The sequence below is a fragment of the Octopus sinensis genome, linkage group LG23, assembly GCF_006345805.1.
Source record: "Octopus sinensis linkage group LG23, ASM634580v1, whole genome shotgun sequence".
Taxonomy (NCBI): Eukaryota; Metazoa; Mollusca; class Cephalopoda; order Octopoda; family Octopodidae; genus Octopus; species Octopus sinensis.
In genome coordinates, this window is record NC_043019.1 from 17,632,495 (window position 1) to 17,658,578 (window position 26,084).

A 26,084-nucleotide genomic window follows, 5' to 3' on the forward strand; every position below is an offset into this window, starting at 1 on the left:
AACTGGTTAGTCCACATTACTCTGTAAGGAGCATAAGGCCAGCATCGCTAGTTTATTATATACTCTTTTACTCTTTTACTTGTTTCAGTCATTTGACTGCGGCCAAGCTGGAGCACCACCTTTTAATCGAGCAACTTGACCCCGGGACTTATTCTTTTGTAAGCCCAGTATTTATTCTATCGGTCTCTTTTGCCGAACCGCTAAGTAAGGGGGACATAAACACACCAACATCAAGCAATGCTAGGGGGACAAATGTACTATAATACAAACAATGGGCTGTGTATACCTGTTGTAATTTAGTCATCCATAGTCTGATATGATATTTCGGAATAAAATTCCTTCTTCAGATATTCTTAGATGGAGTCGCTGCTATTATCGGTTTTCCAACGGCTTTTCTCATGAGGAATTCCGGAAGGGGCTTCATGAGACCACTATTGGGACACCTCCAAAAAAAAAAAAACAAATAAAAAAGAAAAGCCATTGGAAAACCGATTATAGCAGCGACTCCATCAAAGAATTTCTGAAGAAGGAATTTCATTCCGAAATATCATATCATACTATGGATGACTAAATTACAACAGGTATACACAGCCCATTGTCTGTATTCTAGTGCGTTGTTGTACCATTCAAAACTTTTTATTCTTTATAATCAATACACAATACTCTCCTATATATATATATATATATATGTATATATATATAATGGAATTTATAATGGTAATAATGTAATTTTCTAGAAATTTCTGTCACCCTTTTTTTCAAGTAGCATGCGTACTGTGAAAAATTATATGGTTATGGACAATATGTCCAATTTTGGCATTTTTGGCATTAGAAATTTTTTCGTTTGCCCTTATTTACAAGTTGTATATATATAATATATATATATATATGTGTACAGTACAGATAAAGGGTGAAATATAATTAATTTAATAAAATTAAAAAATTTCACCAAGTAGTATTTCGGTATGGAAAAGGACCATATTCGGTAAAATTATATCTAATTATAACAATGAGGGTCTTTGCAGCAAGTTGCTAAACCACATACCAAAAGTATTAGAAATAGCAGCCAGATGACTGTTATTTCTTTTACTACAAAAATATGTTCCCGTCTACGTTGTCCTCTGGCTGCTATTTCTAATACTTTCGATATGTGGTCTAGCAACTTGCTGCAAAGACCCTCATTGTTATAATTATATATATATATATATATATATAATATATATATTCATTCCTTTTTGGATGGTACGTCAGTTCACCACAAGATTACTCATTTTTTACTAGCTGAGGGGGTAGGAGCAGTGTAAAATGAAGTCTTTTACTCGAGAACACATTACATTGTCTGGTCCAGGAACTGAAACCACCATCTTTCAACCATGAGTCCAACACCATAACCACTAAGCCATCTGCCTTTCCTTCAAAAACAAATTACAAAGTTCATATCCAAATTGAACTGTTATATATATATATATATATACACACACATTTATGTATGTGTGTGCGTGCACCACACACATATATATATATATATATATATCATCATCATCATCAATCATCATCATCATTAACATCCGCTTTCCATGCTAGCATGGGTTGGACGGTTCAACTGGGGTCTGGGGAGCCCGAAAGCTGCACCAGTCCAGTCAGATCTGGCAGTTGTTTCTACAGCTGGATGCCCTTCCTAACGCCAACCACTCCGAGAGTGTAGTGGGTGATTTTATTGCCACCGACACAGGTGCCAGACGAGGCTGGCAGACGCCACGCTCGGATGGTGTTTTTTATGTGCCACCGACACAAGGTGCCAGACGACGCTGGCAGACGGCCACGCTCGGATGGTGTTTTTATGTGCCACCGACACAGGTGCCAGACGAGGCTGGCAGACGGCCACGCTCGGATGGTGTTTTTATGTGCCACCGACACAGGTGCCAGATGAGACTGGCAAACGGCCACGATCGGATGGTGCTTGTTACGTGCCCACAGCACAGAGGCCAGTCGATGCGGTACTGGCTACGGCCACGTTCGGATGTTTTCTTATGTGCCACGTGCCACCGGCACTGGTACCACAAAGATACAAATTCCATTGATGTTCATCTATTTTGATTGTTTTGATTTTCACTTGCCTCAACAGGTCTTCACAAGTGTCACAAGAAGGAAGGTATGCACAGGTGGACTGACTACGTCCCAGGTAGGGGCCATGGGTTATGGCCTGACTAGTCTTGCCGGGTCTTCGGATGTGTTTTTATGTGCCACCGACACAGGTGCTAGTTGAGGCTGGCGAACGGCCACGATCGGATGGTGTTTGTCATGTGCCCACCGCACTGACTACAGCACTGATGGATTTCTTGTGTGCCACAGGCACTGGTACCACAGGCACTGGTACCACAAGATACAAATTCCATTGATGTTCATCTATTTTGTCTATTTTGATTTGATTTGATTTGATTTTCACTTGCCTCAACCGGTCTTCACAAGTGTCACAAGAAGGAAGGTATGCACAGGTGGACTGACTAGTCTTGCCGGGTCTTCGGAAGGTGTTTTTTATGTGCCACCGACACAGGTGCCAGATGAGGCTGGCGAACGGCCATGATCGGATGGTGTTTGTTACGTGCCACAGCACGAGGCCGGTCGATGCGGAACTGGCTACGGCCACGTTCGGATGGTTCTCTTGTGTGCCACCGGCACTGGTACCACAAAGTGTGTGCCACCGGCACTGGTACCACAAAGATACAGATTCCATTGATGTTCATCTATTTTGATTTGTTTTGATTTTCACTTGCCTCAACAGGTCTTCACAAGTGTCACAAGAAGGAAGGTATGCACAGGTGGACTGACTAGTCTTGCCGGGTCTTCGGAAGGTTTTTTAATGTGCCACCGACACAGGTGCCAGATGAGGCTGGCGAACGGCCATGATCGGATGGTGTTTGTTACGTGCCCACAGCACGGAGGCGGTCGATGCCCGAATGTGGCTGGCTACGGCCACGTTCGGATGGTTCTCTTGTGTGCCACCGCACTGGTACCCCCAAGATACAGATTCCATTGATGTTCATCTATTTTGATTTGTTTTGATTTTCACTTGCCTCAACGGTCTTACACAGTGTCCATATATATAAATAAAATCATCATCACTACTATTTTCCATGTTGGCATGGATGGGCTGAACAGTTTGACAGGAGCTGGCATTGCCAACCAAAAGATAAAATATAAGCCCTGAAGTGGTTCTCTCCTCTTAAGGAAAATATTCACATTCTCTGTCATCTCATAGTCTTCTCTCTCTCTCTCTCTCTCCCCCTTTCCCTCTCTTGCTCTCTAAACAACTATAAGCAGCAGCAGTTGAAGTTCTCAGTCAAGTAACGACATATATGTATATGTGTGTGTGTGTGTTTGCTTGAAGCGAACTACAATACTCTCATCTATATATACCTGTACACACATATACATACATACATACATACATACATACATACATACATACTACATACATACATATGTATGTATGTATATATGTATGTATGTATATGTATGTATATATATATATATATATGTATGTATGTTTATATATATGTATATATATGTGTATGTATGTTTATATATATGTATGTATGTTTATATATATGTATATATATATGTATGTATGTTCATATATATGTATATATATATGTATGTATGTTTATATATGTATGTATGTATGTTTATATATATGTATATATATATATGTACGTATGTTTATATATATGTTATATGTATGTATGTTTATATATATGTTTATATGTATGTATGTTTATATGTATGTATGTTTATATGTATGTATGTTTATATATATTTATATGTATGTATGTTTATATATATATGTATTATGTATGTATGTTTATATATGTATATATGTTTATGTTTATATATATGTATATATATTGTATGTATGTATATATATTATATATGTTATATTATTATTATATAGTATATATATATATTATATATATGTATATGTATGTTTATATATATGTATATATATGTATGTATGTTTATATATATGTATATATATGTATGTATGTTTATATATATGTATGTATGTTTATATATATGTATGTATGTTTATATATGTATGATGTTTATTATATACGTATGTATGTTTATATATATGTATATATATATGTATGTATGTTTATATATATATATATATGTATATATATATATATGTATGTATGTTTATATATATGTATATATATATATGTATGTATGTTTATATATATGTTTATATGTATGTATGTATATATATATGTATATATGTTTTTATGTATGTATATATGTATATGTATATATATATATATATATACACATGCATGTATATGTGTGTGTGTGTATCTTGGCCATACTCCCAGATTCGTTGTGGTTGAAAAAAGATGGTTTAGCCACAGATGGAAAAAGTCTTGACCATTCATCTGCTGCATCAGGACTGACCTGGAGACAGGGACTAAGAAATAAGACAAGATATTAGTATTTTTTAAAAACTGTATTGTTACTGTAGTAGTAGTGGTTGTGGTTGTGATGCAGCTCTGGCTGTAGTATATTCCACAGGTTCATCAAAATACCTTGAAACCTTCTCTGTTCTCAACTCCTTTCATAATTAATTTTCACCTTTCAGAAAACCTCTCTTAACCATTTAGCATTTAAAGCCGGCCACATCCATCTTAGATGTTCTATGTTTTATGTCCAAACCAGCCTGATCCAGCTTCTCACACCTGCCTCACAATGTCATTCAAAAGATACACAATCACATCATTGAAATCTCGGAGCTATGAGATCATCCCTGCCTAATTCAAAATAATGTAAATAAATAAGCATCGCATTTGACAGGGTAATAGAAGAGTTAACAAGAATTTTTTTGCTATTTTGTGCTAATACCTTGTGGTGATGAAGACGATGTTTTTTTTTTTTTTGTACAGGTCATTAGTATCCAAGCCCCGTGAATTTGCTCATCTAATAAAGAATCGCTTTGGAAGTGCTGATAATATCAGTCAACTTGGTAAGTATTGGTTTCGCTCCATTTTGTCCATCCTGCTGGGGTGGGTGGGTGGGTATATGTTTACAGAAACCATGTCTCTACATGGCCAAAGCAACAATGTCAGTGGATTGGTCAGTTGCTGGTTTTTTTTTGTTTTTGTTTCTACTTTTGTTTCCTGGTGCTTATGGTAGAGGGACTTCCCTGTTTTTGCTTTCTTTGCCTGTAAATATCTATCTTGTTATGTTCAGATAAAAGGAATGCCTACGGCTACTCCAAGGACTTGTGTCCTCTCAAAGAGAAAAATACTCGTATCTATTTTTTTCATCATATTTAATGAATGCATTTTAGAGTTTTTAAGTTTTTTGTTTGTTTTATATTTCTCTTTTATTACTACTCAATCTTTCCATGTTAACTGTATGGTAATATAATTTTTACCATGACAGCTTCTAACAGAAACACAAGTTCTTAACCATGTTAACTGATTACAAAAATGCGGTAACAATAGAGTTTTTATCATGTTGATTACTGAAATATGGTAATAGCTTTTTTACCATGTTAACGACTAACAGAAATATAATTGTTGATTTTATCATTTTAACTACTGAAAGAAATATGGTAATAGCTTTTTTTACTATGTTTATCGTTAACAGAAATATAACAGTTTTTCTCATGTTAATTACTGAAATATGGTAATAGCGTTTTTACTATGTTAACGACTAACAGAAATATAATAGTTGATTTTACTATGGTGACTGTTAACAGGTATACAACAATAGCTTTTATGATGTTAACTGCTAACATAAAAAAATCATAATTTATACCATGTTATCTACTAATTAGAATACAATATCCAGATTTGCTGTACACTGTATCCTTGAGCAAAGCACTTCCTATTGCCCCAGTCCACTTAGCTCCTAATGAGCAACCCTGTGACGGACCGGTGTTCTGTTGGTGGGGGACGTTAGCCTACCTGCTTAACCAGTGAAGAGGCATCACCTGAAAGGTAAACCAATGTGAAGCACTTAGTGACCAATGGAGGTATAAGAACATTCAATAGTATGGTTGGAGTCATGATATATATATTGCTAGACTAGCAGTATCGCCCGGCGTTGCTCGGGTTTGTAAGGGAAATAACTATATAAGCATTTTTAGAGAGTTATAGCCAAAAAATAGCAAAAAATGGAAAAAAAAATGATGGTAAATTTTTTTTAAATCGTTGACTCATCGTAGACATTTTTAGAGAGTTACTTCCCTTATATAATAGCGAAAAAATGCATTCAAATGGAAAAAAATGATGGTAAATTTTTTTTTAAATCATAGACTCATCGTAGATGCGCGCTAATACCCAGAAGGGCTCGATATGAATTACGACTATAATGTGGGAGTAGTTAGGAATCTAAAATGTGGGAGTAGTTAGGAATCTAAATCGTAGGAGACAGACACCACACAACCTTTCTTTTATATATAACGATATGACTGTGTGGTCAAGGAGTTTGCTTCTCAGCCATGTTGTTTTGGAATCTCTTCCCTTGCATGACACTACGACTTCTACAATATCCGCAAGCTGGCTTAGGCCTTGCAAGTGGATTGGGTTGACAGAAACAGAAAGAAGGCGGTGAGCTGGCAGAAATGTTAGCACACCGGGCATAATGCTTGGCGGTATTTCGTCTGCTGTTTCGTTCTGAGTTCAAATTCCGCCGAGGACAACTTTGCCTTTCATCCTTTCGGGGTCGATAAAATAAGTACCAGTTACGCACTGGGGTCTATGTAATCGACTCAATCCCTTTTTCTGTCCTTGTTTGTCCCCTCTATGTTTAGCCCCTTGTGGGCAATAAGGAAATAAGAAACTGAAAGAAGTCCATCATATATGTATGCATACACACATGCACACGTTTGTGCATGTGTGTGCATTGGTGTATCTTACATGTCTTGACATTGCACAGTAGTTGTAAAGAAGCATCACTGTTATACAAGCAGTGATGTTAACTTCCAATCTTTCATGAAAACTTGTCAAGCTATCAAGCAGTATTACCTCATTAGGAACTAGGTGAAGATTAGCAACACAGAGAAATCTTCCTCAACAAGTTCCATTGGACCCATGCAAGCACAGAAAAGAGAATGTTAAAATGATAATAAGGCTAAAATCGCTATGCCCCACACACACTTATAAACAAACAAATGTACGCACAGTGGGGTATTGAGTGCCCCATATGCAAAGAAAGGTTGCTTGACCGATTGGCATATATTTACTTGCCAACACACTCACTCCAACCTTTGTTCCGCAGAAGTGCTGACATCTCTCTCTGACTCTCCTTCCTATAATAGCCTCTACTCTCTGGAGCATCTTAATCTCATGCTTCCCCCATTTAGGCCCTCCCCAACTCCTTCATTCCTGTTCTTCTCAGCACCCACTTTATTATCCATTCTTTCAGGTACTCTGCTAACCACTGTAGCCAATCCTTCCTCATTGGACTGTAGGGTTGCAGAGGTAGATTGCTCCCACTGCACATGTTCTTCTCATAGCTATCAACTTGCAATTGTTCAAGTGGAGAACACACACACACACACACACACACACACACACACAGAATTATAGATACATACGTGCTTCCACATGCTCACACACAAGCACATACTCATACATTTCTAGATACATACGCATACATACATCTTTCCGTTTTTGATACATTTGATTCTTGCGTTCTTGGTTATGTTTGAAAGTGTGACTTGAAATTTTGTTTCCTTTCATTTCTATTGAAGCATGGTTCCATGGAACATTTCCAAACTCTAATTCACATTTCTTCTTCTCCCTTCTTTCTCTCTACATTATTTTTTTCCTCCATTTATTCAACTTTACAATTAGCTTTTGTTTCTCTCTTATAGAAATAATAGATCTTTCAAAATCAGCTGGTATTACACAATCCATTAATCTGCTTGCAATTTTTTCATTACCCTTAATTCTAAAATTAGAATTCCTATTCAAATCCTTAAATAGACTTTAGACTAAATACACAAATAATTTTGATCATTAGATTTCATGTTATTAGAATTAATACAGATTGTTATATGAGAGCACAAAAAGCTTAGGTGTATGTACACAACACAAACACACTCACACACACACACACGTATATACAAATTGGCTAATTAGCAGAGTTACAAATGATTGCTTTGTAGAAGCCATTTCAGCTCTATACTCGAGGTTCCAATGTATGTATGTGTGTGTATGTGTGTATGTATATATATATATATATAATAGGCGCAGGAGTGGCTGTGTGGTAAGTAGCTTGCTTACCAACCACATGGTTCCGGGTTCAGTCCCATTGCGTGGCACCTTGGGTAAGTGTCTTCTACTATAGCCTCGGGCCGACCAAACCCTTGTGAGTGGATTTGGTAGACGGAAACTGAAAGAAGCCCGTCGTATATATGTATATATATATATGTGTGTGTGTGTGTGTGTTTGGGTGTCTGTGTTTGTCCCCCCCAACATCTCTTGACAACAGATGCTGGTATGTTTATGTCCCCGTTACTTAGCGGTTCGGCAAAAGAGACTGATAGAATAAGTACTGGGCTTACAAAGAATAAGTCCCGGGGTCGATTTGCTCGACTAAAGGCGGTGCTCCAGCATGGCCGCAGTCAAATGACTGAAACAAGTAAAAGAGTAAAAGAGTACTATAATAATTGAACAATATTATAGATGATTCTGTGGTTGTGAAATTAATTAGTTAATTATTTCAAATGCAAGATTATTGTTGTTGCTGTTGTTGTTATCTAATATTCTGGATTAAAATGGTTTTCAGTTTATTGTTTGAAAAATATAACTGAAATAATTTGAAGCTATTTAGATTTATACAATAAAGAAGTAAATCAAATTGGTAAAGAAATAAAAATAGTAAATATAATAAAACTAAAAAAATATTACTTCAACTTTGTAGCAGATGTTTTAGTCAAATAATATAAAATAAACAAGGAGAATAATAAATATAAACCTGTATATTAACACTTTGTAACTTTCTACTGTTTTCACTCACTACTTGCCTATGTGTTTGTGTATAAACCTACATTTATACATTTATTACACATGTACAAGTAAGTGTATATGTTTTTGTCTATGTGCATGTGTATATATGTATGTGTATATGTATGTATATGTGCATGTGTAATTATATACATGGACAAACATATATATATATATATATATATATATATATATATAGTCACATACATATGTGTGTATATATGTGTGATGAACTAAGCTGACCAGGTACGTCACAAGGGGGTGGAGTTGATGAATCTTATATATAGTCCTATGATTGAAAAAAGTAAAAGATGTGATGTGTAAGAGAGAAAGGAAAAACATTTAACCAACAGAAAAGTATTATATTAAAACAAAATAGCTTTTTCATTCCTCTTTAAATCAGTAATCCAGGATGCAGAGTTTCAGGGGAAAAAAAATCACTTTACTTTACGTTTTCCCTCCGAAATTAGTTTCATTTTTGTCTGGGTAGCTTGGAGAATTAAAGTTTTCTTCATACAAAGGAGCTATTTAAAAAAAAAATTTATCTTAGAGGGGTACATATAATTGGACTGACTCTTGAAGAAATTTGTGGAGTAATAAGGTTTTATCCTCCTCTGACAAAATAAATAAATATCTGGCCAGGTATTGATGCAAATATTTTGATTGAATACCTGGCCTTTTTTTTATCCATTCTTTTAAGTCCCTATATGTAGAAGGAAAACTCTTCAGTTTCAGACAATCACATGGAGCACACACACTAACAGGAGTCACATGAAGGTCCTTGATCAGTGGAAGACTCATGTACATAAGACTCACTAACTTCACATTGAAGTTCTTCCAGACCTGAGACTACAGGTGCTTTCAGTGCAAAAACCACACCTCCTCACAGTTACCACTACAGTAAAAAGCTGAACCTCTGGCCGGTTCTGTAAAATGCCCTCCATTCACAAGTGCTGTAGTGTTGTAGCTCCTTTGCTGTAAGTGCAGAGTTGCTTTCAGGAAATGCTGTTGATTCATTATCAAGGGGAGTTTGGGTGTTCCAGCGGCCACTATTCATAGGCTTATATTTTCTCACAGTCTCAGGATGAAGTACTGGACTTACAAAGAATAAGTCCCGGGGTCGATTTGCTCGACTAAAGGCGGTGCTCCAGCATGGCTGCAGTCAAATGACTGAAACAATTAAAAGAGAGTAAAGAGAGATTATTTTGTAGGTAGGAGAGTATTATCCTTGTTTATTTTTCTTAATTGGTCACCATTTAGTATTTGCTGATGAATAATGGCAACACTGAAAATTTGGGATCTTTACTGCTTACAACTAGGAGCTGTGTCATCCTTTGGGGGAACTGTTTATATGTAATTTGAGAACCATGTCACTACTAATTTGTCAACTTAATCACACATTCAGTTATAATTCTTATTGTATTCGAGTGTGCCTTTTAAATTACACTAATAATCAGTAATTTTGTTTGACCTAAAGTTTCTTTGATACACAAAAGGAAGTTGTAATCTAGTTTGTATATAACATTTTTTTTTTTTTTTAGTTATTTTGTGTTTATTTTCTTGCACTAATAATGTTGGGTTTTTGGTGAAACAGTTATTTTTATATTAACAAAAATGGTAATGACTTAGCTTTGAAGTAAAAATCGAATCTGTCACTCAGACTAATTGAGACAAGCACAATTGAGTCTACCCCAATAGATATTCCATCAGTATTTCAGCATCTTAAAGCCATTATGACATCAATTTTCTTTGATCCTTTCCTGATCATATTTTGTAATGAAATAAATCCTAAGTTTGTTTCAATGGGTTTTGAAAATAATCAGTTTAGAGAGAATTAATAAAATAACTTTTTTTTGTTTTTTTTTGTAATTTTAAGCTAGTGTTTAGGATATTACTTAACCCTTTTAACATTTAACCCTTTTGATGCCAACCCGGCTGAAACCGCCTCTGGCTCTGTAGTAAGTTTTGAATTAAGATCTTCCACCAAACCTTAGTCACAATTTATGTTCCTAACACTAGCTGAATGATAACTAAGTTATTTTACTAAATTCTTTGTTATATTTAATGTAATTGAAAAAAACACAGAGCATCTCAAAATAAATACAGTAACAAAAGGGTTAAACTGGCCATATCTGGCCAAAGTATTCCATCAGTTTTATGTTCAAACTGACCAGATCTGGCCCCTACGTAAAAAGCACCATCTGAACGTGGCCGATGCCAGCGCCGCTTTGACTGCCTTCCGTGCCGGTGGCACGTAAAAAGCACCAATCCGATCATGGCCGCTGCCAGCCTCGCCTGGCACCTGTGCCGGTGGCACGTAAAAAGCACCAATCCGATCGTGGCCGCTGCCAGCCTCGCCTGGCACGTAAAAAGCACCCACTACACTCATAGAGTGGTTGGCGTTAGGAAGGGCATCCAGCTGTAGAAACACTGCCAGATCAAGACTGGAGCTCGGTGCAGCCTTCTGGTTTCCCAGATCCCCGGTCGAACCGTCCAACCCATGCTAGCATGGAGAACGGATGTTAAACGATGATGATGATGATGAAATAAGCAATCATGTCATTGAAATCTCAAAGTACGACATAATGCATGCACGACTAATTCAATTGAAATAAATAAGCATTATATTTGCCAGAATAATCTGAATGCTAAAGGTTTCAAGTTTCTGACATAAAGTTTATGATTTAAGCAGAGTACTTTAAAACAGGTGGTATTGTATCATAAAATTAGATGTGGTCTCAGGTTGGCTCTGTAACATACCTTAAATGTTTTTCCATCTTACCTTGCTATATTTATTTTTAACAATTTGGAAAATATGATTTGTATATAAAATTAGATTAGAATATATCTTTCTTACAAAATATAAGACTTCACTGCGATTATTTAAGGGTCAGATATTTTGTTATTTGTGTTGAAGTTGGCTTTAAGATGCTATTTCTGATCTCTATTTGCATTTTTTTTTTGTTATTGTGTATTGATTCTATGGAAATTTAGCGGTTCCCTTTTTCAGTAGAAAAGAAAAAAAAAAAAACATCCTGTTTAGAATCTCTCTCAACTGTGCTTAGGAGTAGTGTCACTGTTTTTTAGAAATGCTGGTCCCTGTTCAGCAGAGATTACCAAGGAAAATATCTGGACCAAAAGCACATAATTATGGTAAGTGTCAGTCTAGAAATTTTGCTAAGTCATCCTTTATAGAATTTAGTTCACAATCAATGAAAGGTAAGTATATTTCATCTGCTCCTCTTAGAAACCAGTGTCTGTCTGTCTGTATCTACGTGTCTTGTTTAGCCACACATACAAAGCATATATTTTCTGCAATATTTTTTTTTTCTTCCTAAATTTGCTATCTTGGTGCTTTTTCTTTTCTTTTTCTTTCTTTTCTATGATCCGTATTTTTGTCTTGCTCCATTTTGTTAGAAGATCTTTTAAATTGAAAGCAATGGCCATTCTTAGTTTTGAAATATATCTGTCTCACCATTTTGCATCATTGTAGGATTACTTAGCATTTATATTATATAAGAAGATATCAAACTCAAATCAGAGTCTCTCCATTTTTTCTTTTGTAAAACTTTAGTAATAATTGAAATTAAATTTTATTGTGTATAAGCAAAAACTGTGTTTTTAATCAAAATAGCAGCTAAAGGTTGGAAAATGCTTTAAGGGATGTTTTATGATTTTCTTTCTGTTTTACTAGTACATTGATTGAGATTTGTGACGATTATTAATTATAAATTCACATCTCTGAATTAATCATCTGGAAATTAAATTTTCAATTGTAAGAACAACTGCTAAAACATCTAAACTTTCAGTTGTCATGGAAACGGTTAGTTTTAATATCATATAGCTAGCTTGAATCTCACTGGTGCAGCCACTTGGGCAAGTACCTTCTGTTCTAGCCTTGAATCGACCCAGTGAAATGGAATATCTTGAATGGACTGTATTTGATCTCAGGTGGCAGACATAATCTATTACCTTGTTTAATGTCACCATCTGGCCCTTAGGTAGGTACTTTTAGCAGAATCCACTCTAATACAAACATTTAAATCTGGAGATAACCTATGAGTTGTGGATTCTTCCTCTCACTTACATGAACCGGTCTTGGTACACCTGTGAAACTAGTCGTGAGTACAGCTGCTTTTCTTGTCTGACCAAACCATAAATGTCGTGTATGTGTAACTGAAGGTAATCCACTCTGTGTGTTCTGCACCTCATGCGTTTATTAAGAGGACAAAGAGATGAATGAACTGATTGGTTTTCTGTTGCTCGAGTAAAGCACAGAGGCAAGGACTGAAAGTATAAACCATCAGATTGGAACAGATGTAGATACATACTCTACTACATGTACTGAGTATTTTTTCCCCTGCAAATTAATAACACTCGTATCATTTAGGCCAGTGATGCATGTAACAGGTGATATTATTACCCTTAGTTTAGAAATGAAGGTTCACAGTTTGAACTCTTTGTACTCTGTACACATTTAAGAGTAACCCACTGAGATGTCAAAGCAGTCATAATATCATGTATAAATAAATACTGTCAATAGTTTGACAAATTATAATTTAACAACTCATCCTAGACATTTAACATTACTAATTAGGTATGTGTTTAATCTTCCTTGTGTATCAGAAAATCAACCTAACATAACTGTGTGCATGTCTGCATGATTCTATTGTTTTCTAACTAAAGTGTAATGTAATTTCTTAAATACAACATTAAGAAATGTTTTGTATGATAATATAAATGAATTAAAATGTCTCATAACATTTATATATCTTATGTTTACAAAATACTTTGGCAGTCTGTTCATTATATATTATGTTGATCTTTTTTTGCTGTTTTTTTTCACTCTTTAACATTTACTTATAAGAAAAGAATCAGGGAAATAAGTTTTCAGAATCGAATCCAGCCATTCACGTGTTTGACTCTGGGGTTGCTGCTACTTTTGATCTGAAGTATATTTGTTGTGCATGTTAGCACAAATTAGCTGACAGAGGAGGGCGTGGAGTTTTTCCTGCATTAAATTGCATGTTCTCTTCAGCCAATTTATCTGTAGAATCCAGATCTTTGAGTAGAAGGTTAGCATTGAGAGAATTCTTGCTTGTGCTACTTCTGTGTCATTGGCATAGCTAGTAAGAGTGGGTGTCATTATAACTGGTGGCATATCTGAGAGTCACCACAAACAGCAATGGCCCAGTTTCCTGAGGCACTTCACTCAACTATTAACCCTTTTGTTACCAACCCGGCTGAAACCGGCTCTGGCTCTGTAGTACAAATGTCTTATTTTCAAAAGTTTTGAATTAAAATCTTCCACCAAACCTTAGTCACAATTAACGTTCCTAACACTAGCTTAATGATAACTAAGTTATTTTACTAAATTCTTTGTTATATTTAATGTAATTGAAAGAAACACAGAGCATCTCAAAAGAAATACGGTAACAAAAGAGTTAATGTCTCATAGGAGAGGGCTTCATTGGCTTCCACAGACTGACAAATGTCTTTTAAGAAGTCATACCACTCTCCCAGTTTTCCAACTATACCAAATCCTTGTAGTTTGTGACAATATTATCCCATGATCAACCTCGTCAAAGACCTTTGCAAAATCAATATTTATCGCATCCATATATACATATATTTATATACATATGTATCATCATCATCATCATCATCAACATCCATGTTCCATGCTGGCATGGGTTGGACAGTTTGACGAACCAATGTGTCCAAAGACTGCTTGATGCTCTAGTAACTGCTTTGGCATGTCTTCATGGCTGGATGTCCTTTCTAACTCCAATCACTTTACAGTGTGGACTGGGTGCTTTTTTTGTGCTACCTGCACTATTGTGGTCGCCATACAGTTTGCAGTAGGACTATGAGCCCTGAGATAGGTTGGGCATAGCTACATGATAGAGGATTACTGGGGAGGGTGGGTGGGTGGCAGAGTAGTTTTCTGCAGAGGGATCTGCATAGCTACTTACACCTAGTAAGAGAGAGAGAGAAAGATAAAATGATTTGTAAGTACTAAGATGAGGTGCCTAAGTAACCCCACAAGGTACAAGTTGGGGAGAGGTGGGTGGATTGTATGATTGTTTGAGAAGGTGAATGAGGGTGGGGCAGATTGCCAAAATAGTTTGGGTAGAAGAAGAAATGAGACAAATTATGAGCTGGGGATAATAGAGAGATGCAGAAAGACAAGGGCAGTGAGGGATGCATCATGCATACCTCCCAGGGCAGTTAATTTCACTGTTTTCATGAGAAAATTTGAGATACATTCAAATGGAGCCATTCAAATCCTTGCACAGTCATCAGCCAATAATCTGGTCGCAGTTCACTGATGACATCTTATGTCTGAGAAGGATTGCAAGATAGTTTAGTTAACTTCTTGCATTTTTGTGAGTGCTTTGCATAAAACTATGGATTTAAGTCCAATATAAAATTGTCATGGAGTTTTTTCAAAGACTAGTGTTGAAGTTTTGGATACAAAAGTTAAGCTTTCAGAAGGTGACAGAATTAATTCAAAGACCCACATTTTCATACCAGATTTTTTTTTCCACTGCCGCTCCAATCATCTGCATCTTACAATTGAGCTAAATCTGAAATCCCAGTTTTTGAGGATAAAACAGATTTGTACTGACATAGGGGATGCAGATGCTCTTGTGCACCATTGTGTCAAATGCAGTTATAGTGAATCATGATTAAAGGAAAATGCAAATGGCATAGCTACAATTAGCCAAGGAAGTAAAACTTTCATGTTTAATTTTAGCAGCCAAAGGAAGATTTATGATTGAATTTATTTAGTGATAGACTGGCACTGAAGTTTTGTTGGCATTTTAAGTGTTGCCTGAAAGTTACCAGTATATTTCAAAAAAATATACTTGCTTCAAAAACAATAATTCCTCAGCTGCCTCTTACAGTGTTAAAAATATAAGGGAACTGTTAAGCAGTAACTCTAATCCTAATGAAAACTTCACAGAAGTTTCTGAATGCTCTCCCTGAAAGACGGCTGCAAGACAGGTGAGACTTGTCCATTGTGTAACAACGTTTGTCAACTCCACCACAAACCATAACAGAAATGTTATGATTCATACAGAAGATGGGACCTGTGAGGATTCTCATTTGGTGTACACAGCAGAATGCACCAAACAGAACTTAATTTATGCTGGTTGTATGACAGAAAAATTTAAAATAAGATGCAAATGGGTACAGGTATGATGTCAGGTACAATAACAGTGGTTGGACAGAACTTGTCAAAAGACGTTTTTCATCAGATGGCTGTAAATTTGAGGAACACCTGAAAATACAGATTCTCAGAAATGTTCAAACTCCACTGCATTGAGGATAAATATATTTGTGAATTACTAATGTCATGCCCTGGAGGAATGAATGAAATGGTTAGAACATACCATCACATTTACATGAAACATTTTGATCAAGTGTTTTCTTTCCTTTTTTTCTTTTCTTCTTTGTCATTCTCTTTTTATTGTTTCTTTGTTATCAGTTATGAAAAAGCAAAAATTTATGATACCATTTTGTCTTAAAAGGAATGCATTATATTTCAGTTCCAATTTTGAATTTCTGTATTTCTGGGGTTTTTTTTCCTTCTCAATTTGAACCTGAGGAAGACCTTTACTGTCAAAATATTGTTCAATTCAATAAAAAGAGTTGATCTCTTTTCTCTCTTTTACTTGTTTCAGTCATTTGACTGTGGCCATGCTGGAGCACCGCCTTTAATCGAGCAACTCGACCCCGGGACTTATTCTTTTGTAAGCCCAGTACTTATTCTATTGGTCTCTTTTGCCGAACCACTAAGTAACGGGGACGTAAACACACCAGCATCGGTTGTCAAGCAATGCTAGGGGGACAAACACAGACACACAAACACACCCACGCATATATATATATATATATATATATATATATATATACATATATACGACGGGCTTCTTTCAATTTCCGTCTACCAAATTCACTCACAAGGCTTTGGTCAGCCCGAGGCTATAGTAGAAGACACTTGCTCAAGGTGCCATGCAGTGGGACTGAACCCGGAACCATGTGGTTGGTAAACAAGCTACTTACCACACAGCCACTCCTGCGCCATTTGATCTCTATTTATTACAAAGTGTATCATGCTCTTCCTATTGATTATTTACTTCCATGAAGAGTTGTCAATCTTCATAAATACTAATTATTATTAAAGGTGGTGAGCTGGCAGAATCGTTAGCATTCCAGGATAAATAAATGCTCAGGGGTATTTCATCTGTCTGCACATCCTAAGTTAAAATTCTGTCAAGGTTGACTTTGCCTTTTATCCTTTCAGGGTTGATAAAATAAACACTAGTTGAGTACTGAGGCAGATGTAATCGACTGTCCCCCTCCCCTTGAACTTCAGGGCTTGTGCCTGTTGTAGAAAGGATTATTATTATTATTATTATTATTATTATTATTTAAGGTGGCAGAATTATTAGAATGCTGGATGAAATGCTTAGCAGTATTTCGCCCATCACTATGCTCTGGTTTCGAATTCCACCGAGGTCAGCTTTGTATTTCATTCTATCGGGGTCGATTAAATAAATACCAGTTATGCACTGGGGTCGATGTAATCAACTTAATCTCCTCCCCTAAGCTGCCCTTTTGGCAAAAATTTGAAATCATCATCATCATCATCATTAATATTATCGCTATTATTATTATTTAAGGTGGTGAGCTGGCAGAACTGTTAGCATGTCAGTCAAAATGCTTTGCAGTCTTTTGCCTGTCTTTATGTTCTGAGTTCAAATTCTGCCGAGGTCGACTTTACCTTTCATCCTTTTGAGGTTGATAAAATATGTACCAGTTGCATACTGGGTCGATGTAATCAACTATCCCTCTCCCCCAAATTTCAGGCCTTGTACCCACAGCAGAAAGGATTATTATTATTATTATAATTATTAAGGCGGTGAGCTGGCAGAGTTGTTAGCACGCCAGACAAAATGCTTAGCAGTATTTCATCCATTTTCATGTTCTGAGTTCAATTTCTGCTTGAGTCGATAAAATATCCAACTGGATTTTCCAATTGTGGACATGGATGAACTACATTGGGTCATCTGGGTTGTAGCTACATAGAATTTACTGTTGGCCAGTAAATAAAGATAGCATAAGTTGTTCACTTTATAAAATTGTTGGCCACGCTGACCACAAAATTGTGATCTCTACAGTTGACCTAGATAGGTTATGTAGGCAGGGACCCTATTACTGGAAGCTGAACACATCACTCTTGGGTGCCAGGCTTATACAAACTGGATTAATGAATTAGTCAAGTGGGCATTGACAGGGTCGGTCATCAACAACAAATGGCATTTTGCCTTAGAATGGTTAATTAGAGTAGAATCAATTAGGTTTAGCAAGGCATTAGCAATATAAAGAAATAGAATAGAGAGAAACTTAGTTAAAAACTTAGAAGAGGCACTTAAGAAAGGCATGTGCTTGCAGTGAGATTGGCCCTTGACCAATTCTTCAATGGTAAGCATAAAAGTGACATTGTCAAAGCTGAGACACACGCTGTAAGACACAAGGGAATGAAAGCTGATTGATGTGCCTCAGTGGAGGAGGTGCAGTGTGGTAACAGAGTCACAATTTGGTCATAGGTAGACCGAAATTGCTCCCTGTTACTTGGGCCTGAGCAGATGTGTGCAGCATTTCAGTAACCCTCTGCTCAACTTTTTGGGACAAATGATAGACTGGAACGCACGATGGTCTTCAGTGTCTACCTTAATGGCAAGGGGGCTGGTGCATTGTGAAGGAGTGATAACAGCTTGGAAATATGCTGAGAGCTTTTTTATGAACTTAACTTCAAAAACCACTTATTGTTAGCTTTGAGTAATCTAATCCACTTCTAATTTCCAATAAAATTTTGATGCAGATTTTAATTTGTAAATCCATCATTCCTGTTCAGTAAATAGGTTACCTTCTTTTTTTCTTAAATTGAAATTTTAATTCCAATCCAATTAAAACAAGCTAAAATAGCAAAAAAAAGTGAGAGCGTGGATTGTAATTTCATTTCAGTTTGAATTACATTTTAATTTTAATTTCAGTTTTTAAAATAATTTTTTTTGTTGTTGTTTCCTTCCTCAACCATAGTTACACTTACACACTTCTATGCACACACAACTTCCTACAGATACACACATATGCACAGAAGAACTAGTCTATCTATCAAAACATACACACGTATTGTTTTTTCCATGAGCTATCAGAATTTTCACCATAAGTGCAGGCATGGGTGTGTGGTAAGAAGCTTACTTTCTGACAACATGGTTCTGGGTTCAGTCCCACTGCGTGGCACCTTCGGCAAGTGTCTGCTACTATAGCCTTGAGCAGCCCAAGTCCTTGTGAGCAGATCTGGTTGACAGAAACTGAATGTATATATGCCATGTAAAAGTGCCTGTGCAGTGTCATGTAAAAGCACCCGTTACACTCTCAGAGCGGTTGGCATGTCAGGAACCATCCCAAATCAGACTGGAGTCTGGTGCAGCTCTCCTGCTTGCCAGCTCTGGTCAAACTGTCCAACCCATGCCAGCATGGACAATGGATTTTAAATGTGTGTGTGTGTGTGTATATAGATATATCTGTGTGTGTGTTTGTCCTTTACCAACATTTGACAACTGGTGTTCCCACAACTTAACAGTTCAGTAAAAGAGACTGATAGAGTAAGTACCAGGCTTAAAAAAAAAAGTACTGAAGCTAATTCATTCGATTAAAAATTCTTCAAAGTGATGCCCCATCATGGCCGGCAGTCCTATGACAGACACCAGAATCAGGATGCTGAGCACAGCTTCATCAGTTATTTGAAACTCACCTCTAAGTTCCAGAAAGTCGTAGTGGAATTGTGTCAGGGACCAAGTTGCAGTAATACTCTTTTACTTTTTTTGCTTGTTTCAGTCATTTGACTGTGGCCATGCTGGAGCACCGCCTTTAGTCGAGCAAATCGACCCCAGGACTTATTCTTTGTAAGCCTAGTACTTATTCTATTGGTCTCTTTTGCCGAACCGCTAAGTTACGGGGACCTAAACACACCAGCATCGGTTGTCAAGCAATGTTGGAGGGGACAAACACACACACACACACATATATATACATATATACAACAGGCTTCTTTCAGTTTCCGTCTACCAAATCCACTCACAAGGCATTGGTCGGCCCGATGCTATAGTAGAAGACACTTGCCCAAGGTGCCACGCAGTGGGACTGAACCTGGAATCATGTGGTTGGTAAGCAAGCTACTTACCACACGGCCACTCCTATGCCTACACAGTGAAAATTTCAGCACTTCACAAAATATATTAGCATTTATAAATGACTAAAATAGCTCTTTCACCATGCAATTGTTTAATTTAGGGTTTTCGTATTTTAAAAAGATGATAACATGAGTAGAAAAAAAATATCTTGTTTCTTTTATATTACAAAGTTTAAAGGCCTTTAGTTGTTTACATATATTTATATTTCAAGAGATAATATTTATCCCCCACTTGAACAGAGTATAGTTTGTTCCAACAGAACATCCTCATTTAAGTAGGGATAGATGTTACCTGTCAGTATTAATAACTGCCTCTGTTGCTAATATATATTGTGTTTAACAAACTCATTGGCTAATCATGACACAAGTGTCTGCTCTGGCCCTGTGATTGCATGCATCATTGGCAAGGAAATAAGTCACTGCATCCCTAGTGGTCAAGCGTCCATCATTGAGAAGACCAAGGAAGGTCAAAATCATGTCATCTGGTGGTCTTGGCACCAGAGATACAGTGAGGATTCATCTCCTTGCTAGTGATATAAACGAGAATGTATTTTGCCAATATGAGAGTTTCTCTCGTGGTTTTTACCACAGTATAGTCTGTTCTAACAGAACACCCATGTTTATGTGGGGATAAATATTACCTCTCGTTATTAATACTGCCTCTCTTGCTAATATATATTTTTATTTCATTATCTCTATTTTATTTGTTTTTGTTTTTTAAATTTATGCTTTACAAATAATATTTTGCATCTGTTAAATTCAACATTTTATAAATGCTCAGTGCAGGTTTTATTCTGTTTTATTCAGGTGAGTTACTAGTGTTATGTCATAGTTTCTAGAGCATTCTGTGCACCACAACAAAGTCTGCTAAATGTTTTCTTATCTATAGCTATATAAATTTATGTATGTATGTATGCTTGAATATTTCTTTGTAGAACAAATATTTGTGGAAAAAAATCTTTTTGGGAATTTTTAAAACTTTTTTCTATTAGTATTGTTGTCACTGTTGGTGTTGTTGTTGTTGTTATTATTATTATTATTATTATTATTATTATCATTATTATTATTATTAAAATGCCCAGAAGCCTTTTTTTTTGTCCATCTTTATGTTCTGAGTTCAAATTTTTCCTCTGAGGTCGACTTTGCATTTCATCCTTTCGGGGCCGATAAAATAAATATCAGTTAAACATTGGGGTTGATGTAATCAACTCATCCCCTCCCACCAATATTGCTGCCATTGTGGCAAAATTTTAAACTATTATTATTATTAAGGTGAAGAGCTGGATGAAATGCATAGTGGTATTTCACTTGTCACTATGTTCTGAGTTCAAATTCTGCCTAGGCCGACTTTACTTTTTATCCTTTCGGGGTCGATAAATGAAGTACCAGTGAAACACTGGGGTTAATGCATTGACTTGTTCCCTTCCCCAAAGTTTCAGGTCTTCTTCTTGTAGTAGAAAGGCTTATTATTATTAGTAAGGTGAAAAGCTGGCAGGATCATTAGTACACCAGGTAAAAGGCTTAGCAACATTTCATCTGTTTTTATGTTCTGAGTTTAAAATCTGCTGATATTGTCTTTGCCTTTCGTCCTTTTGGAGTTGATAAACTTAGTACCTGTTAAACACTGGGATCAATGTAATTGACTAGTCCCCTCCCCCAAAATTTCAGGCCTTGTGCCTATAGTAGAAAAGATTATTATTATTATTATTATTATTATTATTATTATTATTATTATTATTATTATATAGTAATGTTTTGGAGTTTTGGTTTGTCTATGTTTTTAAACATGCCTAGTGCACCTATTATTATAAGGATTACTTCTGTCTTCAGAAAGATCTATTTCCAGATCTTTGTATTTTGAGAGTTTCTCCATTTGTTTTAGAGATACATTATTATCTGTTCAGAGTAATATGTCAATTAGAAGGCATTTTGTTTTTCTTGGTGGTCCCTGACAACAATATCTGGCCCATTAGCCTTGATCTCTCTGTGTGTATTAGCATATCTCAGAGTATGGTTCCTTTGTCCCTTTCTGAGGCCTTTTCTGGCATATGCCTATAACAATCTTTTTCCTGATGTTATTCCATAATACTGGCACAGCTTCCAGTGTATTTAAGTTCCAATCTTCCATGTCTGTGAATGTATTCCTTCTTGGCCAGGACTGGGTAACCAGATGCAATATGATTTTCTTGTTTCTTCCTCATCACCACATATTCTGCAGTTACTTGTATTTTTCTTCATTGTGTGTTTTTTGAAGTTTCTGGTGGAGAGACTTTGATCTTCTGCCACAGTGAAAAACCCTTCAATCTCTGCTTTGGGATCCAAACTTCTCAACCAGTCTTTGTCTATTTCTCTTTTTGTTTAGCTTATCCCTGTATTTACCCATGCAAGGGCTTTTCTTGCCATAGTATTATCCTGGTATTTTGTAGTTCCTGTTTTAGTTTAGATTTTTTGTTGCTTTACAGCTTTTGATGTTTCTTCCTCTTTGTACTTTTCTGTTTTCTCAAAGAATGAAAAACAGTTTGTTTTGCTCATGCTTTGTGGGTTTTTATTCCAGTTTTCCTTGGATCTGAATAAGATGTTTCTGTATTCCGATGTGGTTACTTTATAGTAGTTTTCTAGTTGTATAAGGCCCCTACTACCTTCAATTTATTGTGTATATAACCTTTCTACATCAAATTTTGGGGGTCTATTCTATATTCCATCATTATTTTACTTGTTTCCCTGTTTAGTTTGGCTTGTTCTTTTGTTTTCTTTTTGTTGCTTATTAGTGTTGATTGTCTACTGATTTCGTTAAGAATTGACAGATCTTTTCTCATTTTTTGTAATTTTTTTTTGGGGGGGGGGATGTTATTTATCCACAGGGTTTGTTTGGGTGGTGGTACTCCTGTTTGGATGGGTTTGGGGGAGTATCCAGCTTCTTTTGTGGCTACAGTGGCTGCTGCATATACTAAGTCATTTAGTTCAGTGATATTGCTATTTGTTTCAGTGGCTATTAGTTCTGTGATGGCTAGGTTTCTGCTATTTATTATTGATGTTGTTTTTTTGTCTATTTTGATTTTTGGGAGGTATGGTTGGTGGTCTATTCTGAGATCTGTGGTATTCAGTTCTTTGATTATTCTACTTTTTATAGTATAATAATCATTAGGCTCCCCTTTGTTGTTTCCAGGTTTTAGATTTGTGTCGCTTTCTTTTCATTCATATGTTTGTCTGTCGTGTTTTGGTTTGCTGCTTTTCATACATTATTATGCATCCCTACAGTCTGGGTTTGTTGTTTTTTGTTTACTTCGTTTTTGTTGGAAATGTTACCTTTGTCTTCATGTTTTACTATCTCAGTGTTTATATTATTTGGCATTGTTGTGTGGCTTCTATCTACATTTACCTGATGTATTTTTTCTTTTAAATGTTCTATTTCTGATATTTTTTTTTTGCGTTGAGAATATATCTTCGAATGTTAGCTAGTTTATTAGGGTTCATTGCTGTATCCAAGTCTTTATTTAGGTTATTTTTCTTCCATATTTTATATGTATATGTTGTTGTGTTTTCATTCTTTGGGTAGAGCACTGCTGTAAAGTAAGCGTATAGGATTGAAATATATTCCTCACGTGTCCATTTGTGCCTTTTTAGTATTATTTGTGGGACATGAGGAACAACGTCTGGCCCTTTGTTTTGACGGTCATCATTTTCGTAGGATACCAGTCCGTTCATTTCTGTTGTCACATTGTTCTGCACGTGTAGTTTTTCGTACTTTTTGTGTAGCAAGTTTAAAGTACGCACTTCCCGATTGTTATTCTTGGGTTGAATAATACCGGTATTATTTAATTTATTTGTAATTTTTTTGTACATGGTGTTTGGGGCCGGAGATGGTATGGTGTTGATGGATCGTAATGTACCAAGCATGTTTACATGTGCTTTGCGAGAGGTGGAGATGATATCGAGTTAAAATACATCATTTCGTTTGGAAAATAGAAATAAATTTCAATGAGTATTACTTACTCGGATATAGTCCAATCCTTTGTCAGCTATTTTTTGGTTCCATGCAATGTCTTTATTTTCGATGTTTGTGGATAGATTTCGGAGCACTGTTTTATCGCTCTCACATGTTAAACGTCCCCCGGTGTTCCTTATTATCATTATTATTATTATTATTATTATTATTATAATACCCAGAAGGCATCAACCTAGCAGAATCGTTAGTGTGTTGGACAAAATGCTTAGTAGCATTTCTTCTGACTCTTTACATTCTGAGTTCAAATTCCGCTGAGGTTCAATTTGCCTTTCATACTTTTGGGATTGATAAAATAAATACCAGTTGAGTACTGGGGTCAATATAATCAACTTACCCCTGCTCTCCCAAACTTGCTGGTCTTGCATCAAAATTTGAAACTATTATTATTATTATTATTATTATTTCCTTCCAGGATAAAAAAAATAAAGTACCAGTCAAGTACTAGAATCAATGGTATTGACTACCCTCACCTTGCACATGCACCAAAATTGTCAATGTTGTACCTGATTCAGAAACAATTGTTGTTGTTATTATTTTTATAGCTTAATTCATTTGCCTGTTTTTCTTTTCTTTCCTGTTATTTTAGATTCTATGGAAGAAAATCCTACAGAAGACAACTCCCATCATGGTAGTGGGACTTTACCAGCCAGGTAGGTTTCTCATCTCTCTCTCTCTCTCTGAAACACATGCATACACAAATTTCCAAATAAATGTCTGTTGGCTTTATGAGGTCAATCTACTGCAGAAATCCTTTCTTCATGTTCTGAGTTCAAATTCTACTGAGGTTCACTTTTCCCTTTCATCCTTTCAAGACTGATAAAATAAGTACCAGTTGAGTACTGGGGGCTTGATGTCATTGACTCACTACCTCCCCTGAAATTGCTGACCATGTGCCAAAATTTGAAATCACAGGGGTGGCCAAATTGCAACTTATCAGTTGAGACTTGTACATTTAAGTCACTTGGGGACTTCGTCTGGTCGTAACTCCTTTCCGTTGACTCAGCTTTGAAGCTCATACTTGAAGAAGAAATAATATTTGTTGTCATGGTAATGGTGAAACATTAATACTGTCACGATGACTCCATCAAAGTTACTTTCCTTAGTGTTAAAATATGAAAATATTGCCTTCATGTGGTATGGATATTGTTTTCTTCCTCCTTGACTAGATCCAGCTGCAACATCTCTTTGCTGTCTCTCATATTGCCTTTAGGGCTTTGGCATTCCCCAACTGTTTCAAATAACTCCTAATATAAAACTGTAATGAATATTTTTAATTAATTTGCACCCCTTCTATTTTAGTTTTGTACTCTCTTTCTCAACGTATTTCCCTTTCAAATTTTAACCATATAGATACATATAACTTAGCGGTTCGGCAAAAGGGACCGATAGAATAAGTACTGGGCTTACAAAGAATAAGTCCCGGGGGTCGAGTTGATCGATTAAAGGCGGTGCTCCAGCATGGCCACAGCCAAAATGACTGAAACACGTAAAAAAAAAAAATAAAAAATAAAAAAAATAACTGCATATGGATTTGTTATTTTCATCTCTCTTTCTTTCAGAACATGCTACAGTGTATCGCATGCACTTGAAAGTGGCAACAAATAGGAACATTTATTTTATCTTTTCCTACTTGTCTGCCACTTTTCATAATGGCCATCAGCGCATCATCCATTATCTGCTTAGAATAATATTGATATAACTATTAACTCAATAATTTATATTGTTTTACTTGATGACGGATCCCTCACCATCAGCAACGAATAACAGAAACAATTCTAAAATGATAACGCTAGAT

The 26,084-nt window shown here is 36.0% G+C and overlaps 1 protein-coding gene across 9 annotated transcripts in view; it reads left to right on the forward strand.

Annotated features, from left to right (window-relative positions):
* The window catches only part of LOC115223375 (transmembrane and coiled-coil domains protein 2), a 354,243-nt gene that overhangs the window by 295,763 nt on the left and 32,396 nt on the right, over window positions 1–26,084 (forward strand). For 6 of the 9 annotated variants that reach the window (XM_036512410.1, XM_036512411.1, XM_036512413.1 and 3 more), the window contains 3 exons: window positions 4,938–5,017; window positions 12,102–12,167; window positions 24,876–24,939. In XM_036512410.1, the coding sequence (XP_036368303.1) occupies window positions 4,938–5,017; window positions 12,102–12,167; window positions 24,876–24,939 (210 nt within the window). The remainder of the gene's footprint in view (window positions 1–4,937; window positions 5,018–12,101; window positions 12,168–24,875; window positions 24,940–26,084) is intronic. The other 3 variants (XM_036512416.1, XM_036512417.1, XM_036512418.1) reach the window with 1 other exon arrangement.